General features: G+C 47.6%; 5 protein-coding genes across 5 annotated transcripts; 3 read left to right on the top strand and 2 right to left on the bottom strand.

Annotated features, from left to right (window-relative positions):
* Positions 1 to 2,676: 2,676 nt before the first annotated feature.
* On the top strand, positions 2,677 to 3,267 carry FOXG_16667 (uncharacterized protein; the record flags this gene model as incomplete). Its single annotated transcript, XM_018396691.1, has 1 exon — positions 2,677 to 3,267. The coding sequence occupies one exon, from the start codon at positions 2,677 to 2,679 to the stop codon at positions 3,265 to 3,267; it is 591 nt and encodes a 196-aa protein (XP_018257417.1).
* Positions 3,268 to 5,827: 2,560 nt separating this feature from the next.
* FOXG_16666 (uncharacterized protein) lies at positions 5,828 to 7,804 on the top strand (the record flags this gene model as incomplete). Its single annotated transcript, XM_018396690.1, has 1 exon — positions 5,828 to 7,804. One exon carries the CDS (start codon positions 5,828 to 5,830, stop codon positions 7,802 to 7,804), a length of 1,977 nt encoding a protein of 658 aa, XP_018257416.1.
* A 1,668-nt stretch (positions 7,805 to 9,472) lies between these two features.
* Positions 9,473 to 10,269, bottom strand: FOXG_16665 (uncharacterized protein; the record flags this gene model as incomplete). The annotated part of the gene is made up of 3 exons (XM_018396689.1): positions 9,473 to 9,947; positions 10,005 to 10,108; positions 10,162 to 10,269. 3 exons carry the CDS (start codon positions 10,267 to 10,269, stop codon positions 9,473 to 9,475), a joined length of 687 nt encoding a protein of 228 aa, XP_018257415.1.
* A 6,488-nt stretch (positions 10,270 to 16,757) lies between these two features.
* On the bottom strand, positions 16,758 to 20,106 carry FOXG_22543 (uncharacterized protein; the record flags this gene model as incomplete). The annotated part of the gene is made up of 4 exons (XM_018402958.1): positions 16,758 to 16,842; positions 16,900 to 17,162; positions 17,193 to 17,483; positions 17,506 to 20,106. The coding sequence occupies 4 exons, from the start codon at positions 20,104 to 20,106 to the stop codon at positions 16,758 to 16,760; spliced, it is 3,240 nt and encodes a 1,079-aa protein (XP_018257414.1).
* A 1,022-nt stretch (positions 20,107 to 21,128) lies between these two features.
* On the top strand, positions 21,129 to 21,530 carry FOXG_22542 (uncharacterized protein; the record flags this gene model as incomplete). The annotated part of the gene is made up of 3 exons (XM_018402957.1): positions 21,129 to 21,218; positions 21,367 to 21,404; positions 21,518 to 21,530. 3 exons carry the CDS (start codon positions 21,129 to 21,131, stop codon positions 21,528 to 21,530), a joined length of 141 nt encoding a protein of 46 aa, XP_018257413.1.
* Positions 21,531 to 25,380: the final 3,850 nt, after the last annotated feature.

Here is a 25,380-nt window from a genome sequence, read left to right as displayed (position 1 = left end):
AATAGCGCCCGAGAGCGATGTCAAGAGCTCGCGAAGCTCAGCGTCGTTTGGAACAAGTGTCGCGAAGAAAGGTCAACTCTCCGAATCCCTTTCTTCAGGCAGCTGTTAAGGCCCCGTTAGCCCCACAGCTGTCTTTGCTGTCATTTTGGCCTGCAAAAACTTTCTGCCCTAGCAGCGCGCTAACAGCGGGTGCTAAGAAAAGGTGTTTACAGAAAAGAGGTGAAATTATCCCGTCTGTATGTATGTATGTATGTATGTATATTTTTCGTCCGGGGGGCCATCGGCCCCGAAAGTCCCCTACTGGGGCACAGGACGTGCTGGGCTAGAGAAGTCGGAATCTATCTACACGCTATTTACAGAAATGCTATTGGCTACAAAGGATTAGTCATTCGCAACGCGAAATTAGTCTTCCGCTCGGTATCCGATTTCTGCAAACGCGTCAGTAGACCGCACTCTATCCAGCATATCATCGGCACAAATGGCGCATCCTATCGGGCCTGTTACCCGTCAGCGGGACGACAAGGCGGAGCTGGCATATCGCAGCCGCTTTTGGCCTGATATCAGGAGAGTTGAGATCAGTCTGTGTGTGTGCGGCAGCTCGAGACTACCTCAAGGTGGTCCCGGCCAGATGGAGGGCGTGGTGGCGCCCTTCGTCTGGCCGTGAGCATACGAGAGAGGAAGAAAAGGTAACAAAAGAAATGTGTGGAAGATAAAGAAAGGAAGAGAGTCGCGAGTGCTTCTCCAGTCGCGGTCGCCTAATAACGAGGGCAAATCTTTCTAAAGAACGCGCTGTCCTTGGACAGGTCGATATATTTGGTAAAGTCTTTTCCTATTGCTAGATTGACCGCTGCATTCGGTGAGGGTGCAAGCCTCATCCGATGACGCGGCGGTACTTTTCTGCAATAGAAGATGTGATCCGGTGCTTTGCGTCGGTTGCACGAGCAGACCCAGCGTGCATCGCTATGGTCGAATCTCTCGTGATATGCGGCGAAATCCCCGTGGAGGGATCTCGCTGCCAGCAGATGGTGCAAGGCTGCGCGCGGGAGCGAGAGCTCCGGCGGGCAGCCTGTAGTCGCCTTGAGATTGAGTCTCTTATACTGCTTAGGGGCGTAGGTAGACCACCACGTCTCGAATGCTTCTTTCGGTTTCTGCCTTGCGATCCTTCGCAAGTATGCTAGTGTTGGCTGAGCTCCCTCAGGCTCGGGGGCTGACGATCCTGCTTTGGCCAGTTTATCGGCCTGTTCGTTGCCAGGGATGTCAGTGTGCCCTGGCACCCAGCGTACCTGTGTGGCTCCATGCGATGCCGCTAGTGCCTGAAACTCGAGAAAGACGTCCTGAGAGGAGTCGGACGGTGTGCCTCGCAGGCACGTGGCGGCCGCGAGGTTGTCTAGGCAGACTATGATGTCTTGTATTGCTGAATCTTGCAGGGTTAAGGCGGCTCTAAGGCCTTCCAGTGCTCCTTTAGCTTCGGCATCAAAGACCTCTGCAGGTCCAAGGCGACCTGATCCGCCGAGGACGGGGAAGTTGCCTTGGTGAATAGTGAAACCGTAGCTGGTGGCACCCTGAGAGGACAGAGAGCCATCTGAGTATACGACTAGGGTGAGCGGGTCGAGTGACTGCACCCAATGGAGGAAAGCGTCGGCTGTTTCCTTCTTCGATGCTGTCTGCAGCGGTGGCATTTGTTCTTGGTTGAAGCATTGCTGGATGAGCTTCGGTCGCGCGCACGGCGCAAGGAGCTCATCTGTACGTCGAAGACGTGTTCGGAAGCTGCTTTCCGTCTGTGCTTGATATCTTCGTTTGATGAGGTCGTGGTAAGCAGGTTGGCTGGGCGGGCGCGTTCGACTCGCCAGAGGGTGAGCCTCGTCAAGCGATTTGAGTCGCGCAGAGAATCGGAGTCGCCGCGCTTCGAGGAGTTGTGCGACTGGCGGTATCCCACTTTCTCGGTGGAGAGCAGCAATAGGTGTTGTCTTCCAAACGGGAAGTATAGCTCTCAGAAATTATCCCGTCTTACTAAAACACAGCAAGGTGTAGGGTAAGATTGTTCTTGGCGCTCCAAGAAAACCACTCAGATCGTTTTTAAAAATAGTAACATTCAGTCATGGTCAGGGTACCGTAGACAAGATGACCCGACAGTCGACATCTGCCGAGGACTTTGTAACTTATTTCCAAGGCAGCTCCTCGATTCACGAGTACCTCATACTTCTCCGATAGGGCAAGCTGACCCATCCATGCGTAATTTCTGACCCTCCAAGTATGACATTCATCAGACCACGAGGTCATTCACGAGGAGCAAGTAGTCGAAATAAGCTGCTAGAGTTTCAACTCGGGCGATTGATCTTCATGATCGTCGTAGGGTACCCTTTTGGGTAATCTCTCCCACCGTCAATAAACAAGCATACGCTCAGCCAAGAACAGGAAAATTGCACTTGACCTTATCTTCGGCCAGTCAAGAACAACGGTTTATACGAGGTTCCCATTTTGTTAGCTAGGTCTAGTTACGAGGGTGTGACATCATCACACCTTCACAAGCATGTCGTGAGTGAGGTATAAGAAGGATGAAAGCTAACCTCCGTATCCTATTCTCTTCATCTCCGGATCTTGCGTTTATTTGCTCTGAGAGCCAATTCAATCAATTAGAAAGTTCTCTAAATCCTGAATCTACACTGCTGTATGACAATGAAGTTCTTCGCCCTCCTTGCATCAGCTGCAGCTGTTTCCTTCGCTGCACCTACTGTCGATACGCATGAGATTGATGCACGCGCGGTTGACACCATTCTCTACCCAGCTGGAACCTACCGATACTGGGTCCAAAGTGGCAAAATCATCTGGGATCCACAGGATCAGCTTCTAATCGTCAAGAACGGCAAGGCCGCTGCCGAGACGACCACAATTGTGACCTTTGAGTTCGACGAAAGCACTCGCGGCAAGACCTGCGAGCTTCTATTTGAGCTCTGGGACCGAGATGTGTCCACTGGAACAAAGACTCTGGACGTCTTCACCTACTCAGATCCCCCAACGGGACCTCGAGCTTTCTCGGCTGCAGACGCTGCTAATTGGGCATCCACGAAGAGTAGAGACAACCATGTCGGTCGTATCAGAGCCCCTAAGCCTGGTAATGCTACATGGGAACAGTCGTACCAAGGGTGGCCCAAGATCCCCTGCCCAGCTGGGCAACTCATTGGGGTAGAATATGTAGGTGTCGGCGATCGGGTGCAGGTTCGCTGGGATATCGGAGTGACTGGACCTAGGTTTAAGGTTATGGGGTAGATAAAGATATGTTCTTCTTTATATCTATGCGGGAAGTGATGATGAGAACGTTGTGTGTCTAGCAAAATGCTGAATTGTGTTACCATGTTGCATTTGATCTATATGGGTAACGTGACCATGTATATTGAGCTTGAAGACAAAGAAAACCTGCTTAGTGTCTGTCTTGGTGACGAGGAGGTTCGTATGTGCGTTTATCTTCCTGGTTGTCAGCGCATCTAACAACAACATGACAATTACACACGAACTCATCACTGGCTGCCAATGAGTTATCGATCATGACTGTGTAATTATAGCGAATATCGGCTTTTGAAAGTCTGTTCGTACTGAGAAAAGCTGAAATGCATGTAAAAGCTGGTAAATGGATCACCAGATACTTGTAGCTGAATTAGTTTTACAACGAGGAGCACCATGTACCCATTTATGGACATGCTATGCAACTGTCATTTTGTATGACGGAACTTAAGAAGCGACAAGCTGCAAGTTTAGTTATAAGAGGGGAAAACGCAAAACTCACATCTTGATAGCGTGCGGCCCGCCCTGGTAGATGCCACAGCTGCAGCCGAATTAACACGCCTGAATGGCGCTGTGGACCTGGTGGAGTGAGGACACTGAGCAATGCATGCGGCCTGCACTATGACAAACTGGAAAGGGAGCGTCAACTCGAAGCAAGTCCGATCGGCCCGAAACCTGAAGAAGCACATCGGCTGTGAGGCTCACACTTCGTGCACAAGGGTTGACCACTTGTCGACTACGGTGCAGAGATTCTCAAAATCCTCTGCCATGCATAAATCATCCTAGGCCACTTTCCCGTGGATATTTGCTGGGTACTCGAGACATACCTCGCTTATACCGCAATCCCCTAACAATACACAATCTCGATGTTTACTAATACCTGATTTTCAGACAGTTGATGTAGGCCTTCTCTAGATATGCTTTACTATACTATGGATACCTAGGATTCAGTGGGTAAATCGGAAGCACTTCTAGCGTTTGTCAACTTGTTCCTAGCGACGCATCTTTGGGTCTGATGCTTTTTGTAACTGTTTTTGCCGGGGAGAAGGAGGTATCGGTTTAGATAAAAGATCGTCCTGAGCCTTACATGAGTGGAGCGATACTAGGAACCATGCCTTTTACAGCCTCCCATGGGTCCATTTCTTTTTGTTGGTGTTGTTTATATTGCGCAGTATTGCTGAGTGGAACATGTATATTTACTAAACTTGATTGGTAATTATTGATTTCAGAGTTCTTCTCGGGTTCGTATCTCTAGATGATTTCATTTAGGGCTTGAACTCTAAACCTAGGGCTTTCAGACCAACAGTCTGAATCCTGAAGGGAAGGGGGATTTCCGGATTTTCCAACATAAGCTCAACACCACCAGAGTTTGGAACGATTGAGTTGATGATATGAGTAGGCTGTCCTTGTTTCATAACTCTCACGCAACAGAGAAACTGTTAGACTGAGGTGCTGGTCTTGGCTGTCAGCAGGACCATCATCTGTGCTGATACAATGAGCTTATGAGCTCTATTGGCTGTGCCCCTATTGACCAGTGTGGCTGTTGGTTGTAAGTTATGTGCAGCAGAAATGAGCTTCCTAGTGAATGATGGCCTCTTACTGGATATGCTGACTTGTCTGACGTGGCGGGGAACTTGGAAGTATAGGGCAAGAAACCACCCTCTCTTCGCATGAATTTGGAATGCCATCCATCGCTTGCAATTAACGACAGTTTCACTGCGATTACCATGATATGCGCCACTGATATACCTGACAACGAGAATAACATCCTCAGCCTTACAGAAGAGCCTCACAGAAGCCCTCAATTAATTGCCTTTCTCGTCACTGACACCTTGGCATATTTCCTGGGGGTGCAGCAACGCAACTGCATATCTAATCATAGTGTAAAGCCAGAACAGACGGCGTGCTTAGGCCCTCTCCAAATCCCCCGCAGATAATCCCGAAACACATATACAAACTCCACATGACCATCGCTCTGGGCACTCTCTGAGGCCCTTACCATCACGCTTATGGTTCTCTACGAGTATTGGAATCTTTTCGTTTTGGGCCCAAAGTCAGCCCCTAATAATACGTCCTTCTGTTTTCTCAAGTTTTACGCGACCTAAGCGTGAATAAAGACTTGAATGGAGGTGCGTGGGCTTCACTAGCGTTATTCGGCGAGTCTAGACTAAGAGTACCCCTGGCTCTTCCCCCTGTGTTGCCAGACACTATTGATTTTCAACTCTCAGCTGAAAGCCAATGCTAGCCTGATGCGGAAATGATTAGCATTACTTCAGATGCCCACCAATTATGGAACACTATTTTAGTAATCGCCTGTTAAGTGGCGTCAAGATATCCATTTACACCGAGGGAAATACCAGCTTGTATAAGGATATCGCGAAGATATTTACTGCAACTAAGCGGCGAAGTGGCGGAAAGGACGGAATTCTAGTCTGCAGGGCAGGTTGAGCCAAGAGGTCATTCCCCTCCTTCACTTTCTTCCTGTTTCCAGATTGTAAACTCAGTTCAGTTAAGCATAAGCCTTAGCCTTCCAAGCCTCTCCCGCAAGATGATCGAATCAACTTCATCGTTCATCAAATCGTCGATACCCTTGTATCATAATGCGGTCAAATCAATTATCTTCAAATGCGCCGAGTTGCTTATGGGTATTTTTATCTTCAAGCTCTTCTCCTTAATTGCTGCCCGATCAAATCAATTCACATCATACCTTATGTTCACTGAAGATTACATTCAACGAACTCTCTACATTACATCTCGAGGTCTATCGCGTGCAGGATTGGTTGTACTTGCCTTTAGTCTTCTCAACATCGTCTTGGGACTTTATGGTACACTGCTCTGGGCGCTGGATTCCCCGGGTTATATCTTCCGAGCATCGAATGTGACAATCGCCGATTACCAAGACCAGCGAAACGAGAATCCTAGCTATATTATCCAGCTCTCTCTCGACTCCGGCCAACTGCAAGATGTGGAAAAGAAGATTCCACAAATTATTGGCGCTGACCTGTTCGTCCCAGGCCTCAACTACACACTCACTGGCCAAGTGACCAATAACGACCTGCCAGAGATCGTGGCGCCTGCAAGAGAGAGAGGGGTTGGTGCGCGCATCTGGCTTGATAGTGATGGCTTATCTGTATCTCCAGATACTGGGTCCATGGTACCTCCTAACTCCGCCCTTGACGGCGAAACTTTCGAGCCTTGCTGGATCTTTGATAACGGATCTGCCGCCTGGAATTGCACATTTAATAATGTCTTCTCCACCAGCCTCATCGCAACTGTAGCCGGTAAACCCGAGATTCACTGGAACAATACAACGGATACAGTTTTCGACTCGAGATACATGTCGCCCAACAGAGAGGACAACATCTGGTTCTCTCTGGGTGGAGGTGGTGGCTCAGCTCTCATGAACCAAGTCTTTACCATTACCAAAGAGAAGAGACGCCATACTTTCAGCCAGTCCACTTTCAAAGCCACCATGTTGACAACTGTTGGGACACCTTTTGCCAGGGAAGAAGTTACCGATCTTGTTCAACGAACCTGGAGTGCCAATGAGACTGAAAGAAAGAACCCGCTTGCCGGTCGGATTGTGGACAGTATGATGAATGCACAAGACCGAAAGGTAAGCTATCAATTCGGCGCCAATACAGCCGACAATGGCAATAAGTCTGCATTGCAAAGTAACTGGGGATTTTATACTGCAGAGTCTAATGGGACGACTATGTACTCTCTCATCAGTATCACCACCACGAATATCACCCTCATCAGATCCGAGACCCTTTCTGACGCACCAAAGCCTTTTGAGAAATGTGAGAGATCGAACTTCCAGAATGAGGCTTTTGGTGGAAAGGTCACTCGCACTGATTGTGCTGGATCCAGACCTGCCAGGGGCAAACCTGGATTCTTTGGTCAAGTTGACACAGCAGCTGTTATGGTTGCTTACGGCCTTGGCAATGGACGGTCCAATATCAGTGCGCAATCGCTTAACAACGATGTTTTGACATGGATTAGGAATAATTCTGAGACTCTCGAATCTCTTCTCGTCGCAAGAGCATATACTGTCAGCATCGATCCGTCTCTTGTGCACATCACTGTTGACAAGCTTACGGTGGCTATGTCTCGCCTCCAAGTTGTTCTGAGCTGTCTGGCCCTACTACTCGCCATCGTTCTCTGGCTGGGCCTCCTGATCTTTGCAGATGCGCACTGGGCCAGCTCTCTCATGGCAAACTTGATCAACACAACATCAGAGCCAAGGAAGACCAAGCCTGGATATATGCTACGCACGCCTGATGTAGCACTACAGTCTGGAGGCCAGAAGAAGAAGTTTCTGGCAGTGGATGGCAAGATGGTCACTTTATACAATCCGACTTCCATTCCAATGCAGCAACCTACGGCGAGTCCAGCACCATACATGGGGGACGCTAAGAACCACATGGAGACCGGGGCTTGTCCAGCGGGTTACGATGGGCCAATTGCTGCAAGAGAGGGTTTGCTGTCAGGCCATAAACAGAGCTATGCGAATGCACGATAGGATTTGGGGGGTTATGGTTATCGGATATCCAGCATGAAGGAAAGTAATTTGCATTCTTAGTTTGAAGGCAAATTATACAGCATTCCTCTTTTTTCCCATTCACCTTTTACTATTCTCTGTATTATGAGGATGTGTTCATTATACGCTTCGAAAGCCTCGGCAGGTTTGGTGCCAGCTAAAGCTCTTATAATAATGGGAGGTATATGCCCCATGGTTGTTCGCGTCCCAGGCTGGGTGAAGACATTTCAAATCTGCAGCGTTGGAAATACCATAGAACTAGCAAATGATGTATGTTTCCGGTTAAGCCATCGCAAGAATAGTGACCCAAGATCTTTAGACAAGACCCCAATGTTGTTTTGTGAGGCTTCGAAGATTCGGTAGTACATGAAAATTGTCTGTTATATCTGGCTGGACATTAAGACCCGCTATCAATTACATCAATCAATGGAAGGTAAATCATGACGTCGTGTAATCTGTACTCATGACTGCCCACTGAGAAAGCTTTACTCTTGGCCCAAATATCAAAAGAAAAGGACGAGAAAAAAGGAGAGAAAACAAATTAATAATTATAAGTCCCTCCCTCTGGAGTAATTGACCTAACAACCACACCTTAGCATCCCCACCGCTTCAAGAATCACACCACTGAAAAAGCATAGCACAAAAAATCATCGCCCCATACAAAGTCTAATATTTGATGCACGCAGGAACTAACCACCTTGTCTATTAAAAATGAAGCTGCTTGGATTTTCTATATAGTATTGCTTGAATTTTACTCCCAACAGCTCCATGTGCTCTGGTAGTGCTTTATTACGACCCTAAAGTCATCACTTTCGTCCTCTAACCCAACACCAATCTCAATCACCATCTCAGCCTCTTCATACACATCCACCTCTATTTATGCCTTTCTTTTCTTTCCTCGCCGCACCTACACCATCTGGTCTTCGAAGCCAGCAATCCGCACATTCTAAACGGCCACATTCATATCTAAAGCTTCTAACCCTTTATGATCTTCCTGTACTTCCGCCTAATCGGTTGACTTCAGTGTTTATCCATATTCCTCACTTGCCGGCTTGTTTCGGCATATCATCTAAGTGCAGTGAAGGAGGGCTCAGTATCTAGAACTATTTAAGCAGTTTTACTTTATCCCATTGAATTTGCAGAAATATTAGAGCTTTATGACGGTTAATAGACTAATTTCCAGTAAATCTCCAGCCAGATAAGATAATCTCCTTCCTCATGCCCGCCTCCCTAGCTTTCGCATACGCCCAAATAAAGTAGTTTATCAGCCGGCGCAGAATCGGTCAAACTAGCTAGTTTTTGGAGTTCTTTCCGATAATGATTGCCGTAATACTGCCCAATTAACCAGCTTCCTCAACTACCTAGAGACTAAATACAATAAGGAATCAAAAGGCCTTTAGCCCAGTCTGTTATTTGTTGGACGTACTTATGCGTAGATTAACTCGGACTTTATTAAATATCACCGGACGAGAAGTGAGACAGACGCTTATTCTTACCGCCAGCTCGATGCCAGTTCACTTTTAAGCAGCAACTGCTCAGGATAGTGGATGAGTAATCTAGTAGTGCGAGTTGACATTTAAAACGTTTACTAGTGTACATAACCGGAAAGCTCCCCTTCATCCGTTTTATATCCTTGACTCTAGCTTTTCCCTAGACCGCAGCTTTGTAAAGGTCCTTAACAACACCTCGAAGTAGTTCGTCAGACTTGTCAGGGTCGTTGAAGCTTGCCCAAGGCACAACTCCGTTGTTAGCACGAAGCTCCTTGTCAAGATGATACAAGCCGTGACCAGCCTGCTTGCTGATACGGACACACTGCTGCAGCAAGTCGCCCATATCCTTTACATGGCGCGTCTCCTTGCGCAAGAAGCGACTCTCAATAACATCTTCCAGTGCGTTGTCACCGGCCTTCTCTGCAGCGGCACATAGACGGTGAAGATCTTCGAGAATTTCCTTCTCAGTCTGCAGGGCTGCGTAGACGGGCTGGACGGGATCGACAGGGTCATCGGGCCACTCTATATCGGGCGCAGGGATGTCACTTGGCTTGGCTCGGCCACCACGCTGGACGAGGTACGACTCTAGCCAGGTTGCATCAGCAAAGGCCTCTTGGGCGGAGCGCTTCCAAAGCCTGTAATTGACATTAGTCACGACTATATAAAACTACCAGCGGCACGTATACACTTACGCTGCAAAGCCGTGCAGTGACACATTGGAGCGCAAGCAGTCAGCTCCAAGCTTGCGGAAGAAGAACCAGGCCTTGTACTCGGTTTGGATATGTTGACGAATAGCCTGCAAGTATTAACAAATTGCCAGGTATTAGGGTCTTGAAAGTATAATGTTACATTTTGGATGTCATCAGTAAACGTAGATGCCTGGATGTGAGCATCGATGTTCTCCGCGGAAAACTTCTTGAGGTTCTCCTGTACCTTGTCGGTATTTGAGCCTGACATTGTAGCAGCACAGTTAAGGATCTTTCGATATTAGGGGCAACTTGGAATAATGTATGAGTGGTTAGGTCGGACGTTCAGTGTTATTACCCCCCGCTGAAACAAGGGTGCACTGGTTCATAGATATAGTCCTCGAGTGTTTCAATTACACCTTCATTCAAACATAGCTACCCGGAGTGTTCGCTCCGTGTGGGTGTGTAATGGTAATCGTTGCGCAATTGTACGTCTAATGAATTAGAGATGCGGGGAAGGTGATGCGATCCAGCACCAAGGGCTTCCAACCTTACGGACTCCCTTCCCCGCACCAGACTACAAACATGTCTATGATGACGATAATTACAACAATGAGCTTATGAAACACTGAGACTTGCAGCAGCTTCACCCAATCTACTGTTTCCGTTACAGCCACGCCTGCACGAAGTGGAAAAGCGTATGTTGTCAATACCAATAAGTAGGGTTTATGCATCGTTGATTGTTACAAAATCTTCACGCTGCTGACATTCCGGCCCGTTTGCATATGATACAGTCTCTTTATGGCACTGTTTGTCAACACCCTCGCTGCAAATAAATTGGGCGATTATCACGTCATTTCCCTGCAAGTGTTGCACATCGCATTCCTATCTACAAACGAGTAAGCTCTGTGAAGGTGCATGTAATCGCTGGCTCCAACCTGAGGTCAGCGACGAATTTGCATACTGTTTCATAGAAAACACCATACAGATCAAGGGCGCTGCACCCCCAGTGCGAAACCAGTTTTGACAGACGAATTCGGAGAACATACGCCGGGCTACAAGGTAACGGACGAACTCATAAAGTGGTATGCCACGGTGAACGGATTCCTGGTTTGTCACAAGCTTGGATCGAGATCTGTCATTGGTCCTACTGCCTCCTTGTACAAGCGGCACTTGGGAAGTACAGGAGACATAGACCAGAGGGATATCGGTAGAATCTTTCAAGTTCTTGAGGTATCGCAAGATCTAGAACTAGAATATAAGAGAGAACGAAAACACCTCATCGGCTATGCTAATTTAGACTAGACAGGAGATCTGGAGGATTAATCAACATTAGGATATATGTTTAATCTAAGATTTGCAAGTATATAAAACGCAGAAGTTTTCTGTCTCTGGTATAATTATCAAACGCATATCATTAACCCACAGTTTAAGCAATATATTATCTTGCTAATATAGTAAGTAACTTTTAAGCTTAACGTACATGATAAGCGAAATGGTCACTTTTCTCAACCTCTAAACTAGAAATCGGAATAAAAACACAACAAATTAATTAATTAATTAATTAAAACTACTCACTATACTCTTCCCCAGATGTCTCAATTATTACCTAGCAGGTTCTTGCATTATGACCAGGCTTACCGCATATACCACAATGCCGAACCCCTGGTCGCGCCGACCTTCCTTGGCCACCACTCCTGGATGATTCGGCCACTACCTGCGCATCAACATCCATCTGATCAATTACTTGCCTTCCTTCCTCTACTGCCATTACCCCTCTTTTCTGCAGTCGGGTCCTTCTTGCCCTCCGGCGCCGGCTTAATACCTCATTTGCCTGTTGAAGGTCTTGGACCTGACCCCGTAATAAGGTAACCTCATGCATAACTGCCTTTGTTCCCTTAGAAAGAGACTTCAGAGCGCCTAGGATTGACTCTGGGGAGCTGTTATGATGCCTTCTAATTCGTCTTTCAATATATTCAGACTGAGACCCAGCCTCAAGCACGGTCTTTGGAGTCTTTGAGACCCAAGGTGTTGACGGGCTAGCCACCTCCTCAACTGGCGTTGGAGTCCGTTGCTGCATATCAAGCTTTGAGACCACATTTTCCGCATTAAGAGGAACAAGCCCAGCTCCTCTAAAGGCCGACTTGATATTTCTTTCTGTCATAGTGGCTTGAAATGCGGCATGAAAGGCCGGAAAGAACTCAGTCTTCGAAACGTGGGTTATAGAGCATCTGATCAAATGCTCTATTTCTCGCCCGTAAGCCTTCTTAAGCAGGCCAAAGCACCCGACATCAAGAGGCTGCAGCAGATGAGACGAATGAGGCGGCATACAAAGCCTAATGATCTTATTTTCCTCGCAATATCTCTCGAAGTCGATCGAGTGGTGGCTTTCATGCCCATCAAGGATTAAGAGACGATAGGAACCAGTTGATCGATTGGTCGTACACCGATCAAAGTGCTTTAGCCACTCTAAACCGGTCTTATTATCGGTCCAGCCATTTTGGGTTGTTGTAATAGCCCAATCGCCCGGGAGGTTGCTTTCTCGGTACCAGTTGGCGAGGTGATATTGGCCCGCACCGATGATAAACGGCTGGACCGCCCAGCCATCCGCATTAATCGCCTGAATGACCGTAATCAATTCCCGGTTTCCAGGCTGCACTGATTTTGGTTTTCCACGCCTATCTGTACCTGTGACGACCATTCCGCTTGCAATCATGCCCATAAGAAAGCCAGTCTCGTTGACGTTATAGATATCATTTGATCGGATGCCGTATTTCGCGATTGTATTCGCCACAAGCGTAAACCAGTTACGGATAATAGTTGGATCTTCACACTTGGCTCTCTGGTAGTCGTATTTCCGAAAAGAACGCGTCTTAAGGTCTGGGTGTCGCTTGACGAAATTTGAAGCCCAACGCGTGCCGACTGGTGGCGCGTCGCGGTCGGCAAGTAATTGATCAGCCATTTCTTTCACACTACATAGCCGGGGGGGAAATCCTCGCGAATCCAGGTCGAGAATAAACTGAATAAGAGTCTGTTCCTCTAAATCAGATAGTTTGCGTGAATTAGGCATTATATCGCGTCGAGCAGGAATGCCATTATATCGGTTAAGGAGATTACTATAGCGAACTTTATAGATCTTTGCAGCGCGTCGAAGACTCAATTTTGGGTCATTCCGGTAGGCTTGAAGTGCAAGAATGATATTTGCCTCATTAATTGATTGTGGCATATTAGGTGGTTGAGAAATAAGTAATCAAATAACGTACATGATAAGCGGGTGCAACAGACAAGCGAGTGCAACAAAAAATCCCGCAATTTACATATTCTCAACTTAATCAATTAATTTTCAACCACCAAATATGTCAGACCTAAATATTGAGGCTAGGATTCTTCTTGCACTTCGTGCCCTTCAAAATGACCCAAAATTAAGTCTCCGACGCGCCGCAGGCATTTACCAGGTCCGTTATTAGACTTTACATCGCCGACAGAAGGGTATCCTTTCTACGCGTGATTCTATCCCAAAATCACGCAAACTATCTGATCTAGAGGAACAGATCATAGTTCAGTTCATTCTCGATCTGGATTCGCGAGGATTCCCCCCGCGACTGCATTGTGTTGAGGAGATGGCTAACCGATTGCTCGCCGACCGCGAGATGCTGCCTGTCGGCAAGCGCTGGGCCTCTAACTTCGTCAAGCGACACAAAGACCTCAAGACGCATTTTTTCCGTAAATATGACTACCAGAGAGCCAAATGTGAAGATCCGACCATTATTCGCAACTGGTTTAGGCTCGTAGCGAATGTAATCGCCAAGTATGGCATCCGACCTGATGAAATCTATAACTTTGACGAGACTGGCTTTATGATGGGCGTCATTGCGAGCGGAATGGTCGTCACAGGTGCTGAAAGGCGTGGAAGACCAAAATCAGTGCAGCCTGGAAATGGGGAATGGATTACAGTCATTCAGGCGATCAATGCCGAGGGCCAAGCGATCCCGCCGTTCATCATAGGTGCGGGCCAATATCACCTCGCCAACTGGTACCGAGAAAGCAGCCTCCCGGGCGATTGGGCTATTGCGACGAGTCCAAATGGCTGGACAGATAATGAGATAGGCCTTGAATGGCTAAAGCACTTCGACCGGTGTACTACCAAGCAATCAAAGAATCGCTATCGTCTCCTGATCCTCGACGGACACGAAAGTCACCACTCAGTCGACTTTGAGAGATATTGCAAGGCAAATAAAATTATCACGCTTTGTATGCCGCCTCATTCGTCTCATCTGCTGCAGCCTCTTGATGTCGGATGCTTTGGCCTGCTTAAGAAGGCTTACGGGCGAGAAATCGAGCATTTGATCAGATGCTCTGTAACCCACATTTCCAAAACCGAGTTCTTCCCGGCTTTTTACACCGCCTACCAGGCCACAATGACAGAGAAAAATATTAAAGCAGCCTTTAGAGGAGCCGGACTTGCTCCTCTCGACCCAGAAAGTATAATCTCGAAGCTTGATGTGCAGCTGCGGACTCCGACGCCTGCGGAGGAGGTAGTTAGCCCCTCGACCCCTTGGGTCTCAAAGACCCCAAAGACTATCCTTGAAGCCGACTCTCAGCTTGAATATCTTGAAAGGAGAATCAAAAGGCATAAAAGTAGCTCTCCAGAGTCGATTCTAGAAGCATTGAGGTCTTCTTCTAAGGGAACAAAGATAGTTATGCATAAGGTTGCCTTATTAGAGGCCAGGGTCCAAGATCTTGAACAGGCAAATGAGATACTAAGCCGGCGGCGGAGGGCAAAAAGAACCCGGCTACAGAAAGGAGGAGTGATGACAGTAGAGGAAGGAAGGCAAGTAATTGATCAAACGGATGCTGATGCGCAGGCGGTGGCTGGACCATCGAGAAGTGGTGGTCAAGGAGGGCCTGCGCGAATGAAGGAAAGGCGCTGTGGAGCGTGCGGCAAGACAGGACATAATGCAAGGACCTGTCAGATAGTTGTCGCTATGTCTCTGGAAGAATATAGTGATTAATTTTACTTAATTAATAGTCTGTTGTGTTTTTATGGCTATTTCTATTTGAGATGTTGGGATGTTGTGTTGCACTCGCTTGTCTGTTGCACCCGCTTATCATGTACGTTATGTCTATTATATATACATAGGTCATCTGCTCAACTTCCGCTAGTTAGGTACCAAGATACACTCACCCCGCTCTCTCCTCTCCGGTGCGGTCTCGGAGATGGCCTGGTATTGGTCGTTACTGAGTGTCCGTTCAGCGTTTTGACAGCCAGCTTCTCCACGTCGTAATCTTTCATTGTCTTCACTCGTATCAGCCAAAGGGGATCGACTAGAAGAGCCCAATCGTCGTGAACGGTCATCTAATATCGTCTAGCTGCGTCATGGTCGCGTCGGCGTGGGCTCTTGTCTAGCCACTCCAATTCGAGTACTTGATGAGGCCGCATTATCGTCATGGTCGTCGAAGGCCTCTTTGATATTCCATCGAGAAACTAGAAACAGAAACACAACAGGAAGAGTTCCAAGAAGCTCTTGCTTCAGAAAAGTCTCCATCTAGTATGACTCAAGTTTACAACTCAACCTAAGCTTGCCAAAGACATGTCATGCTCAGTGATAATGTCCTCGTTGCTTGTCGTGTCCACGATAATGTACTACAAATAGTGGTCTTCGCTAGCGGGATGTTCTTCCGTTGATGTCTCCTTGGACGGTCGGGGCGGATTCGGAAATGCTGTGACGGTAGTCTCCTCAGCCCGACATTCAACCTCATGCCAAGACATGCGACCAGTGCATGCTTATTATATAATACCGAATTTCGCCAACTAGGCCATGACGGGATCAACTGTGGAACAACAGGTCGTTCAAGCCTCTCAGAATCCAACGTTACTTATCAAACTCTACTTTCATATCACCAAATCCACGAGTGGACCCTCGTCCAAACAAAGCTTTTGGAGACAATTGCCGGCTTTTCCCTAGGCTTTTCCTCTAAGCTGCTGTTTACAGCTTTAGGAAGAACATCTCACCTTCGCTTCTCGCCACTCTGTTCCCCAGGGTCTTTCTCCCACGTTTATATTTCGTCTGGTTTGAAAGCTCCGACAACGTCTGGACTCAACGCCTCGGTAAGTCTCTCTCGCAGAGTTAGAATTGGCCAAATATGAACTCTTATGTATTCTATCTTGAGGCCAGAAATAGCAGCATCGTCATTGTCGAGCGGAGCTTTGAAGGGGATCGTGAACTTCTCTAAAAATTCCTTTGTTATATATCTAGTGTAGACGATGAACTCGGATGTGTCTATTCCGTGGGTAAGGATCAAGACCCAGGCTTTCCAAAGTCTCGCGACTGTCAAGTCGATGTACTCCGCCCCTGAAACTAACATCACTCAGCCTCTTATTGACCGGTAAATGGAGCACGATATCATCTTGGGCAAACTTCTTGCTGGCAACACCATCTACACCGAAAATTACCAGGTCCTCCCCGAGGAGCACAAACGCCGGCGTGCCAAACGCTATAGACTTGGGTTCGATCTCCTTACTCCCCTCCTACGCTCAGTTAAGCCATCGCATTGCGACCACTTGAAGCTAAAGCGTCGACATATACAACTTCCATTAAGCACACAGATTCCTGTGCTGATATATGCGGAATGATCTGCTCGATCGATAGAAAGAAGAAAACAATAGAGAACTGTAAGAAATCGCATTATGATTAAACATAGGCATACAGAACAGGGCCATCTTTACCCCTCGAAGAACGTCGCTCGTGGTCAACGAACTCATTCCACCAACTGTTGATTAGAATCGCTTCGACCAGGCAATTGTTCAGAAACCATGGAATCCCACAGGTCATTAAGTTCCTCACTATCGTCCAGGTTAGTTCTCTACTTGCCACAGTTCCATCACTGGGGCTACACTTACGGCTCCTTCGTAGCCATTTTCATACCCCTTTCTCTGCAAAAGAACAGGAAGCGACGCATTGTACGTGCTCGTGGGAAAGATGCCATGACATCGCCTCGAGGCTTGCCATCTGGAGCAAGCTCTCCGACATCCTTTTTCGTAATGATGTGAACGCGAAGTGCTTCGATACTCCACTCCATTTCCTCAATCTCTGCGATGTGGACATGGAAATCGATCTCGTCCCTAAACAAGCCCCACTTCGCAGGTTTCACGTCTTTGAGTACCTGATGTTGAAAGCATTGTATCTGACCTACCCAGGTCCAATACTGTGTAACATTGATGTGGCTGGTATATAATCGAGTCTTGACTACAGCAAGACGCCAATCATATTTAGTAATGCTGCCGCCACTGCATGAATCTGTATCGGACCAAGCCTCAAAATAAAATTCGTCGTGATCGGGGCGATAATGTGCAGGTGGCATGTATTTGGGCTTCTTGTTGAGGTGGGTGCTGAAGACTGGCTGAGGAGCAGGGGCCGGGATCGAGGCTGGAGTTCTGTAGCCTGAGGATATTTGACCAGGCAGAGGAGTGGTTGACGAAGGAATCTTCACGAGGCGTAGTAGTAACCGAGTGCATAGACTTGCGCTTTTGGGGGGGTTTGGGTATAGTGCTAGGGCTGCCATGGCTCAAGCGAGCCTTCATGGCTCCAGAAGGGCGTCCTATGTTCTTAAAGCCATGCTTGTAACGAAGACTTGTGAGTTTTGAGTCATGATAGAAGTCGTGAATTGTTCGTGGCAGGTTGAAATTGAGACCCTGAGTTTGAATCAGTTCGTGGAGACGCTGTCGCATCCAGTCAACCGGCGATATGTCAAGATTGAATTTTTCGAGCTCCGATATTGTCTCTGACAGGCGAAATAGGGTGTCATATGAGGTTATACCACCCTTGCCAGCCTGAATATATCTTTTACCTAACAACTGATAAGGGCTGATGGGGCCCTTCTCGTGGAATTCGAGAATTTTTATACCACGGTTGACCTGTCTGCCAATTTGATACTTTGAAGAGCCTCCCTTATCCTGCTTAGGACCTGCTTCAATAGCAGCCTGATGCTTCTCGCGCCATCGAGCAAGCTGTGGCTCAATAAGTGTTTTGACGTTTGGCCAGTTGGCTTCCCAATAGGGGTGTTCCTCGTTAATCTTGACCAATGGCACCCCCGCAACGCATTCAGGATAAGTGTAAACAACTTCATCATTCTTGAGGACCATGTTCTCTCGGGTGATCTCTTCCAATAGTAGAGCAGGAGGAGACTCAGGAGGCTGTGACGAAGGATCAATGGGCAACGATGGCGGAGTTGGTCTTCCTCGTTCGCTGGATGGAGGTCGACTTGTAATATTGGCCGGCGTAAACCCAGGAGTTATACGATACTCTTGTGGAGTATTCATCCGTTCGGGTTCTCGTGGTGTGTGGACCTGAACAGAACCGCGATGGTCTTTGGTAGAGCCATCGAGCTCTGTTGATGGGTGGAGAATGTCATGAGAGGAGTGGCGGGGGGCACTCGAAGGAAGCACAGAGCGCAGTGTCTCCAAGGGCCTGGGTTGAGGATAGACTGGTGTCGGTAAGGGCGAGTCCACAGGGTCAATCATACGTTCCGGAGCATAATCCGACCTGGGAGCCGTTGTCGGACGGCTTGGAGGTCCGTGAGGTGAACCATAAATTGGTCTATGGGGCATTTCACGAGGACGTTCAGCGATTTGCACTGGTGCTACTTCGACAGTTTGTTCCGGGGCCCTTGCAGCGATCACATCATGGAACGGGTCATTGGATCGGTCCAGAATTCGCTCGGTTTGGGGCTCAGGGCGCCGTTCCGGCTGTCGTGTTGTAGTCCGTTCTGCCTGACACTCAGTCACTCGTGCAAGTTGAGGCTCAATTGGTCGTTCAGGCCGTCGCTCAGGTTGCTGTTCCTGTTGTGGCTCGGGCTGTCGCTCAATCTGTCTATCCGGTTGTCTCTCGGGCTGTCGCTCAGGGAATCTTTCAAGTGTACGCTGTAGAATGGGCTGTGGTGAAGGTGGCCGAGAGGGCACAGAGATTTGTTGTTCAACTCGTTGGGGTTCTGGTTGACGTGTTGGCTCAGGCCTTGGCTGAACTTCAACTGTCGGATGTATTGTTTCCGAGGAACGGTCTGTGGGAGTCTCTTGAATTCTTTCTTTTAGTTGTTTCTTCCGTCGTGCTCTCTCCCTCGAGGCTAGTATATCAATCGTGTCCCCTGAGGCACCATGGCATCCCTGACGGTTCCATTCGCAGTTGCCGCATTTCTGAAAGAGATCTCCGCCGACAATGATGCAGTCGTCAAACGCGCCTTGGTTCTTGTCGCATGAGTGGCATCTCTTGGCCTGAATTTCTCCTGTAGCTTGAATCATACAAGAGAGCCATTTGACCCCCTTCGCCTCAGTTCGTTCGTAAATGCTGGTAAGATGTCTAGCGTTGAAGCGCCGTCCTCGGCGAATCTTGACAGGTCTTCGTATCTCCAATTCCTGGATTCCCTCAACCCATTGGTTCCAAGGCTCGATCTGTTCCACGGGTCCGATCACATTTCCATCAGCGTCAACAACATCAACGAGGGTCTCGGCTGCCTCATTATCATGGTGCTCAATGCCTTCCATACGATCATCATCATCCACTTCATCGGGTCTGTCCATTACCGTTGCAGTGCCATTAGTAGGCTCTATTCGTGGAATCGGCCCGTTAAACGCTGAGGATAGCTCTGGCAACACTTCAGGCAGAACAATTCCTTCTGATTCGGGTCCGAGATCGTCCGGAGCATCAGGATCCTCCCCTCTCTTTTGTCTGAAGAATCGGCGCATCTTGAACCAAATATCATGCAGCGTTTCCGCTCTCTTCTGACGTGACGCGCGGTAGTCTTGCTCAATGCGCTCAAGTCGATTGGCCTTCTCCTCACACTCATCAGTGGTGCGTGCCAGTTCCGCCTCAACTTTGGCGAGTTCCCTAGCTAATCGGGATTGAGATTCTTTCAGTTGACTTCGCTGCCCTGTGAGATCACTGAACTTCAACCGAATTTCATTAATTGAGAGCTGGAAATCTTTCTCGATCTTTTTGTTCTCGGCATCCTTCTTGCTGCGGAGGTTAACCCAGAAATTGCGTTCTGTCTCATCCCAGATAGCCTTTTGCTCCACCTTTGGGAGAGAGTCCCAGACATCTTCCCCTGCGGTCATCTTTCGAGGAGCTCACAGCTCTTGATGCGTTCTTGTAGCGTAGGAACAGTGCTCAGAAGATAGCTTGCTCAAAATGAAGCGAGGAGAGAAGTTGATATAGAGAGCTAGGGGGAAGGGTTAGTCAGGAGTAAGATTAGATGAAAGAATGTGTTGAATGAAGGAGTTTGAATGCAGAAGGGATGTAGTGACAAGGCTTGGACTATGATAGTTGTGGATGTTTAGGCGGTGGCTCGGGCATAAGAAGCATTAAAAGTCCCAAGTGCCATTTCTGACGGGAATGTCTGGTGCCGACGCGGAACGTCCGCAGTCATTTGAACTGTTACGTGCTACGCGTCTGATGTGGAATGCATCTGAGTTAAAGCGCGTTCAGAACACGCCAAGTGGGGTTGAAAGATGTTAGATTGGCGGATGGGAATTGTTAAATACGCCAGTGGGGTTGATGTCCAACTAAAATGAGGTTGACTTTCACACTTGAGGATCAATCTAGTCCCCAGGAGCTCGTCCTTCTTTTTTGTCTCTGTTCTTTTTCTTCCAGGTGTTTTTCCCGCCACCCCGTATTGATATATCCGGGGACCCACAAAATACACGTTTCTTTTATCGAGGCGCTATCATTAATCCAGCAGGAATGGGCTCCACTTTCCTTTATCACAATATTATTCTTGTATCCAGAAAAGGAGGGGGAATTGTACCAACCCCTCTCTGACAGACTGATCAGAAAAATCAAGTCGACAATCAATAACACCACATTCGGGTCCACATCTTAATACACTCACCCCATCGTATAGCTGCGTATCTCACATTGTATCTGGCGTCAGTTAGCACTCAATGGGATAGGTGCAAGGTGCGCGATGTACCGATTTGTAATGATGAGACCTGCTGGTACTTATACCACCGCATAATTTAGGAGGCGGTAGAAGTACCTTTTGTTCTTTGCAATTTAATTGACTATGACCCGTCATCGTGACCTAATTTCGGCCTGTTGGGCCCTTAGGAGATAATTGCTTTTGGTACGTAGGACTAGAATGTCAGCAGGTGCAGCTAAGAACAAAAGCCCGAAATGGAGCCCTCTTACGGAGGTCAACGACAATGAGGAGAAGAGGAAGCGGCCTAAGGTGCGTAGTTTACGGTAGACTACCTTCGGATACCATATCTATAATATTGCAATTTATCAAAGTAAATATCGCGGCGACTTCTATCACCCCCTAATTTAGCAGAGGAGTTTTGTGCCATTTATTTGGTGCATTTTGATTACTTGGGTAGGGCCTAGAGACCGGCCACCCCGTGCTTTCCTTCACACCGTAGGTGCCCGTGCGTCAAGCACAGGGGGTAGCTTGACTAGGCAAAGGGTCGGTTGACAAGGAAATAAATAAGAGCTACTTTTAACTTATATGTAGTCCCACCAAGAAAATAGGTCACTCGTTTAATTGAATTGTCACCGTTTGCTGCACTGATAATGCCCGCGATATGTCATTACCCCTCATAAACGTCACAACGAAATCACCACTTAACATCCTCAACCTCAACAACATAACTACTTCACTCAATCACAATAATTGCAATTTTCATTCAACTGAGCTAATGAGTATATCAATTGAAAGCCCTCAGCCTGCTCTTTCTGCAATACAAAGATGGATCGATCCTGACACCCGAAACCCTAATGTCTCGCGGTATACTGATCAGCGCTGCCCACAAATCAAACAAATCAAATCCGGGGCCATATTTGAGATATTTGATAGCCCGCGATGCTGGATTTGTTGTTTGAAATATTTATTCAAATATTTCAAATATTTCAAACCTCACCATTTGTGCTCTTAGCTCATCTCTCCTAGCCACTCTTAGGCTCAGCTCACCGCACTACCCCTGCCTGACCCCAGTCATCGATGCATTGTAGCTGTCAGCGGCGTCAACTTGAAGGGTGGGGGAGGGTCGGGCACGCGTCGGGAGAAGTAAACAGGCTGCCAACGACGCGATCTATCGATGTGGGGGCGAAGAGGGGAAATATTAATGGGTAGTATCAGCGAAGGCTCTGATTGGCCAGATCCACTCCCCAGGCATTCACCAGGTTCCGGGTAGGCTACAAAGAGGCACTCATCAGCGAAGCAGGTTAAATCCCTAATCTTATATCCTGTATCAAATATATCAAATGTTATTTCAAATCCGGTATTTTGCATTTGATTGATTTGAAATAAGATTTTGGCATATTTGATTGATTTGTTTGGCAGTTTGTTTGATTGGATTTGATTTATGGGCAGCGCTGATACTGATCATAACCTTGAGATGCGTACTGTCGCGGCTGTCGAACTTCTTCGGGAAGGATATTACTCCTCAGCTGTTAAAGCTGCTGCGGCATGGAGGGTATCATATAAAAGGCTGCTTTCTCGACAAAAAGGAAAACATCCTATCTCTGAGAATGGCGGCAACCATACCCTTTTTTCTCCGGAAGAAGAGAAGGCGATTCTAGCTTGGTGCTGGCGCCGTGTCACTCAAGGACATCATATTCAGCAGCGCACTCTTCGACAGCATGCTAATTCTGTTTTAAAGGCTACAGGGAGAGCCCCTACTGCATCTAGATACTGGGCAAGGCGCTTCTTACGCCGTCATTCTTCTGTTTTTCATAGAAGGAAGAGTTCAACGCTTGAAGCACAAAGAAAGGCGATGGAAGACCGAGCAAATGTCGAAGAGTGGTTTAAAAAGTGGCATGATTACACCAAAAAGGCATAGATTATGAGGGTCTTTGGAACATCGATGAGACAGGCTTCCAGATTGGATATCTTAGAAACGGGATTATCGTATGGACTTTTCGAGCTGTTGACCGGCCTATCTTGGTCGATGCACATGAGACAATAAGCGTCACGGTCATTGAGTCGATATCAGCAACAGCAGCTATTATTCCCGCCTTTATTATCATGCCGGGGGTACAGTTACCGTCTCGGTGGGTTGATAATGCATTAGAAAAAGGCACAACGATTATCACAACACCAAAAGGCTATATCGACGATATCGCCGCGCTAGAATTCTTCGATCACTTTGAACGGCATACCCGGTCTCAAAAAAATCCGCAAAAAAGAACAATATTACTAGATGCCTGTGAGAATCATTTCACCAAAGAGCTTTTCCAAAAAGCCCAAGATGCAGGCGTAGAGCTCTTCCCTTTCCGTCCTCACTTGACGCATATTCTTCAGCCGCTAGATGTTGGGCTATTTAGCTCATATAAGCACTGGCATCAAGAGGTCCTTTCTCGTGAGATTGCAGATGGCGCTACAGACTTCAATAAAGCTGACTACCTGTTTCATTTACAGGAAATCCGCCGCAAGACTGCTAAGAAAAGCACTATCATCTCATGTGGGAAGAAGACTGGCATCTATCCATATAATCCCGCGGCCGTGATCGACCGTATGATCAACCCCTTATCATCACTATCTTTAGAGGTAGCTGAGGAATCGTTACCCGGCTACGTATCACAGGGCCCATCTTCTACCCACAGCAGCGATAACAACTCCGAATCCGATGAGGTTTCTGAAGTCCAATCGTCTCGAGAGCTATACCATTCGATTCCTTTCGATCAGGAGATTCGTTTGATGTCAACGCCGCCTCCGCACGTCAACTGGATCGAAATGAACACGCCATAGCTGAATTTACGGAAGATCCGTCAGTACGAGAAATATGTGGCCCTCAGGATCGAATGCTCAGTGGCCTCGGGCACGCCCCTGACTCCCTCAGTGTCACATATTAATGAGAAGGTGCGAAAGGCACACTCAACTCTCGCTTTAAATGGCATTACAGCGACTCAGGAGATGCGCCTGCTTGAGGAGAAGAACCTTAGACGCTCTGCCCGGGATCAGGGGACAACGATTATAGCAAATTACGGGCCAATTACTGTCTATGATGCCAGACTTCGCGTCGCAAAGGATCAGCATAACCGACTGGCCGGTCAGGCAGCAGAGGAATCGCGCCTCCACAATAAGGAAGTAAAAGACGAAGTCATCTATCTACGACGATGGATTGCAGCAGTCAGGAAGCAATCGAGAATAAGTCTAAAGCTATTACGGGTTGCTGACCTTCATAGCAGCCAGCCGAGCTATTCTCAGAAGAAGAAGCTATTCACAGCGGGTGATTTCTATATAAAGTCACAACACCAAGAGTTTCTGAAGTCAACCGCGTTGCTAGGCTTAAGATACCGGCTTCACCGCGAGCTTGACGATAAAATGTATTCTAGGCTGGAGAGGGATGGGTTCCCGCTGACGGGATGCCCTCTTGAACGTAATGCGCCTTTGTGCCGATGATATGCTGGATGAACTAGATAGAAGCGTTGCTGGAGGGAAGCTCTGCTGAGGTCAACTGTATTGATGTCCATGGGACGTGCTTCACCGACAACTACTGTAGGGCCAGCTACGGGTAGAGAGGTGCCTCTTGGGGGTGATGAGTACAGAAAAAGCTCGAGCATGTATACGGCTCCGATCCCAAGAGGCCTTGCAGATGACCTGAGTGAGGTTCAGGACGGTAGCGATTGTAGATAGTTTAGCTCAGCACGTCCTGTGCTCCAGTAGGAGACTTCTCGGGGCCAATGGCCCCCCGGACGAAAAATATACATACATACATACATACATACATACATACAACTAATTCAACTAATTCAACTAATTCAACTAATTCAACTAATTCAACTAATTCAACTAATTCAACTAATTCAACTAATTCAACTAATTCAACTAATTCAACTAATTCAACTAATTCAATCAACAGAGCATCAAAATGGATTGACGTGTTATATAATCCAATCTCGATGTTGATTGAGTTGAATTGACGTTGATCATCAATCCATTCAATATATTGAAGTACGTTGAGTGATTCCCATCCTTGGTCTGAAGAATCCGATTTTCACTCGGATCGTTCTGCCACTGCACGGGTCCATTGTGACCTGTTTTCTCTTGTTGTTGGAATTGCATCTCTTTCGCCACCACTGGTTGCCGCATAGTTTTGACCATTGGACTGTTGACGAGGATGTGAACTTGTAGAAGCCCTGAGAAAACACATAATGCTCGCCTTCATGTCATGTAGCACGCTCGTTGGATAGATAACGAGCTGCTGGCGACCTAAGCTTTGGATAATAGGCCATCCTTCTCGAACAATTCTTTGTCACAAAGAATGCATAGTTATCTAATCGTACGCAAACGGCTATCCAAGTCCTAAAGTGCTCGTGCGGGCCCGGTTGGGCACCCACTGCTTACTTATGGTGGTATCGAACGAATTGATGGCAATCTCGGGTGGGTTCCT

Source organism: Fusarium oxysporum, chromosome 15, assembly GCF_000149955.1.
Source record: "Fusarium oxysporum f. sp. lycopersici 4287 chromosome 15, whole genome shotgun sequence".
Classification (NCBI taxonomy): Eukaryota; Fungi; Ascomycota; class Sordariomycetes; order Hypocreales; family Nectriaceae; genus Fusarium; species Fusarium oxysporum.
The sequence above is the reverse complement of the archived record's forward strand: the minus strand, read 5'-3'. Positions and strand labels throughout refer to the sequence as shown.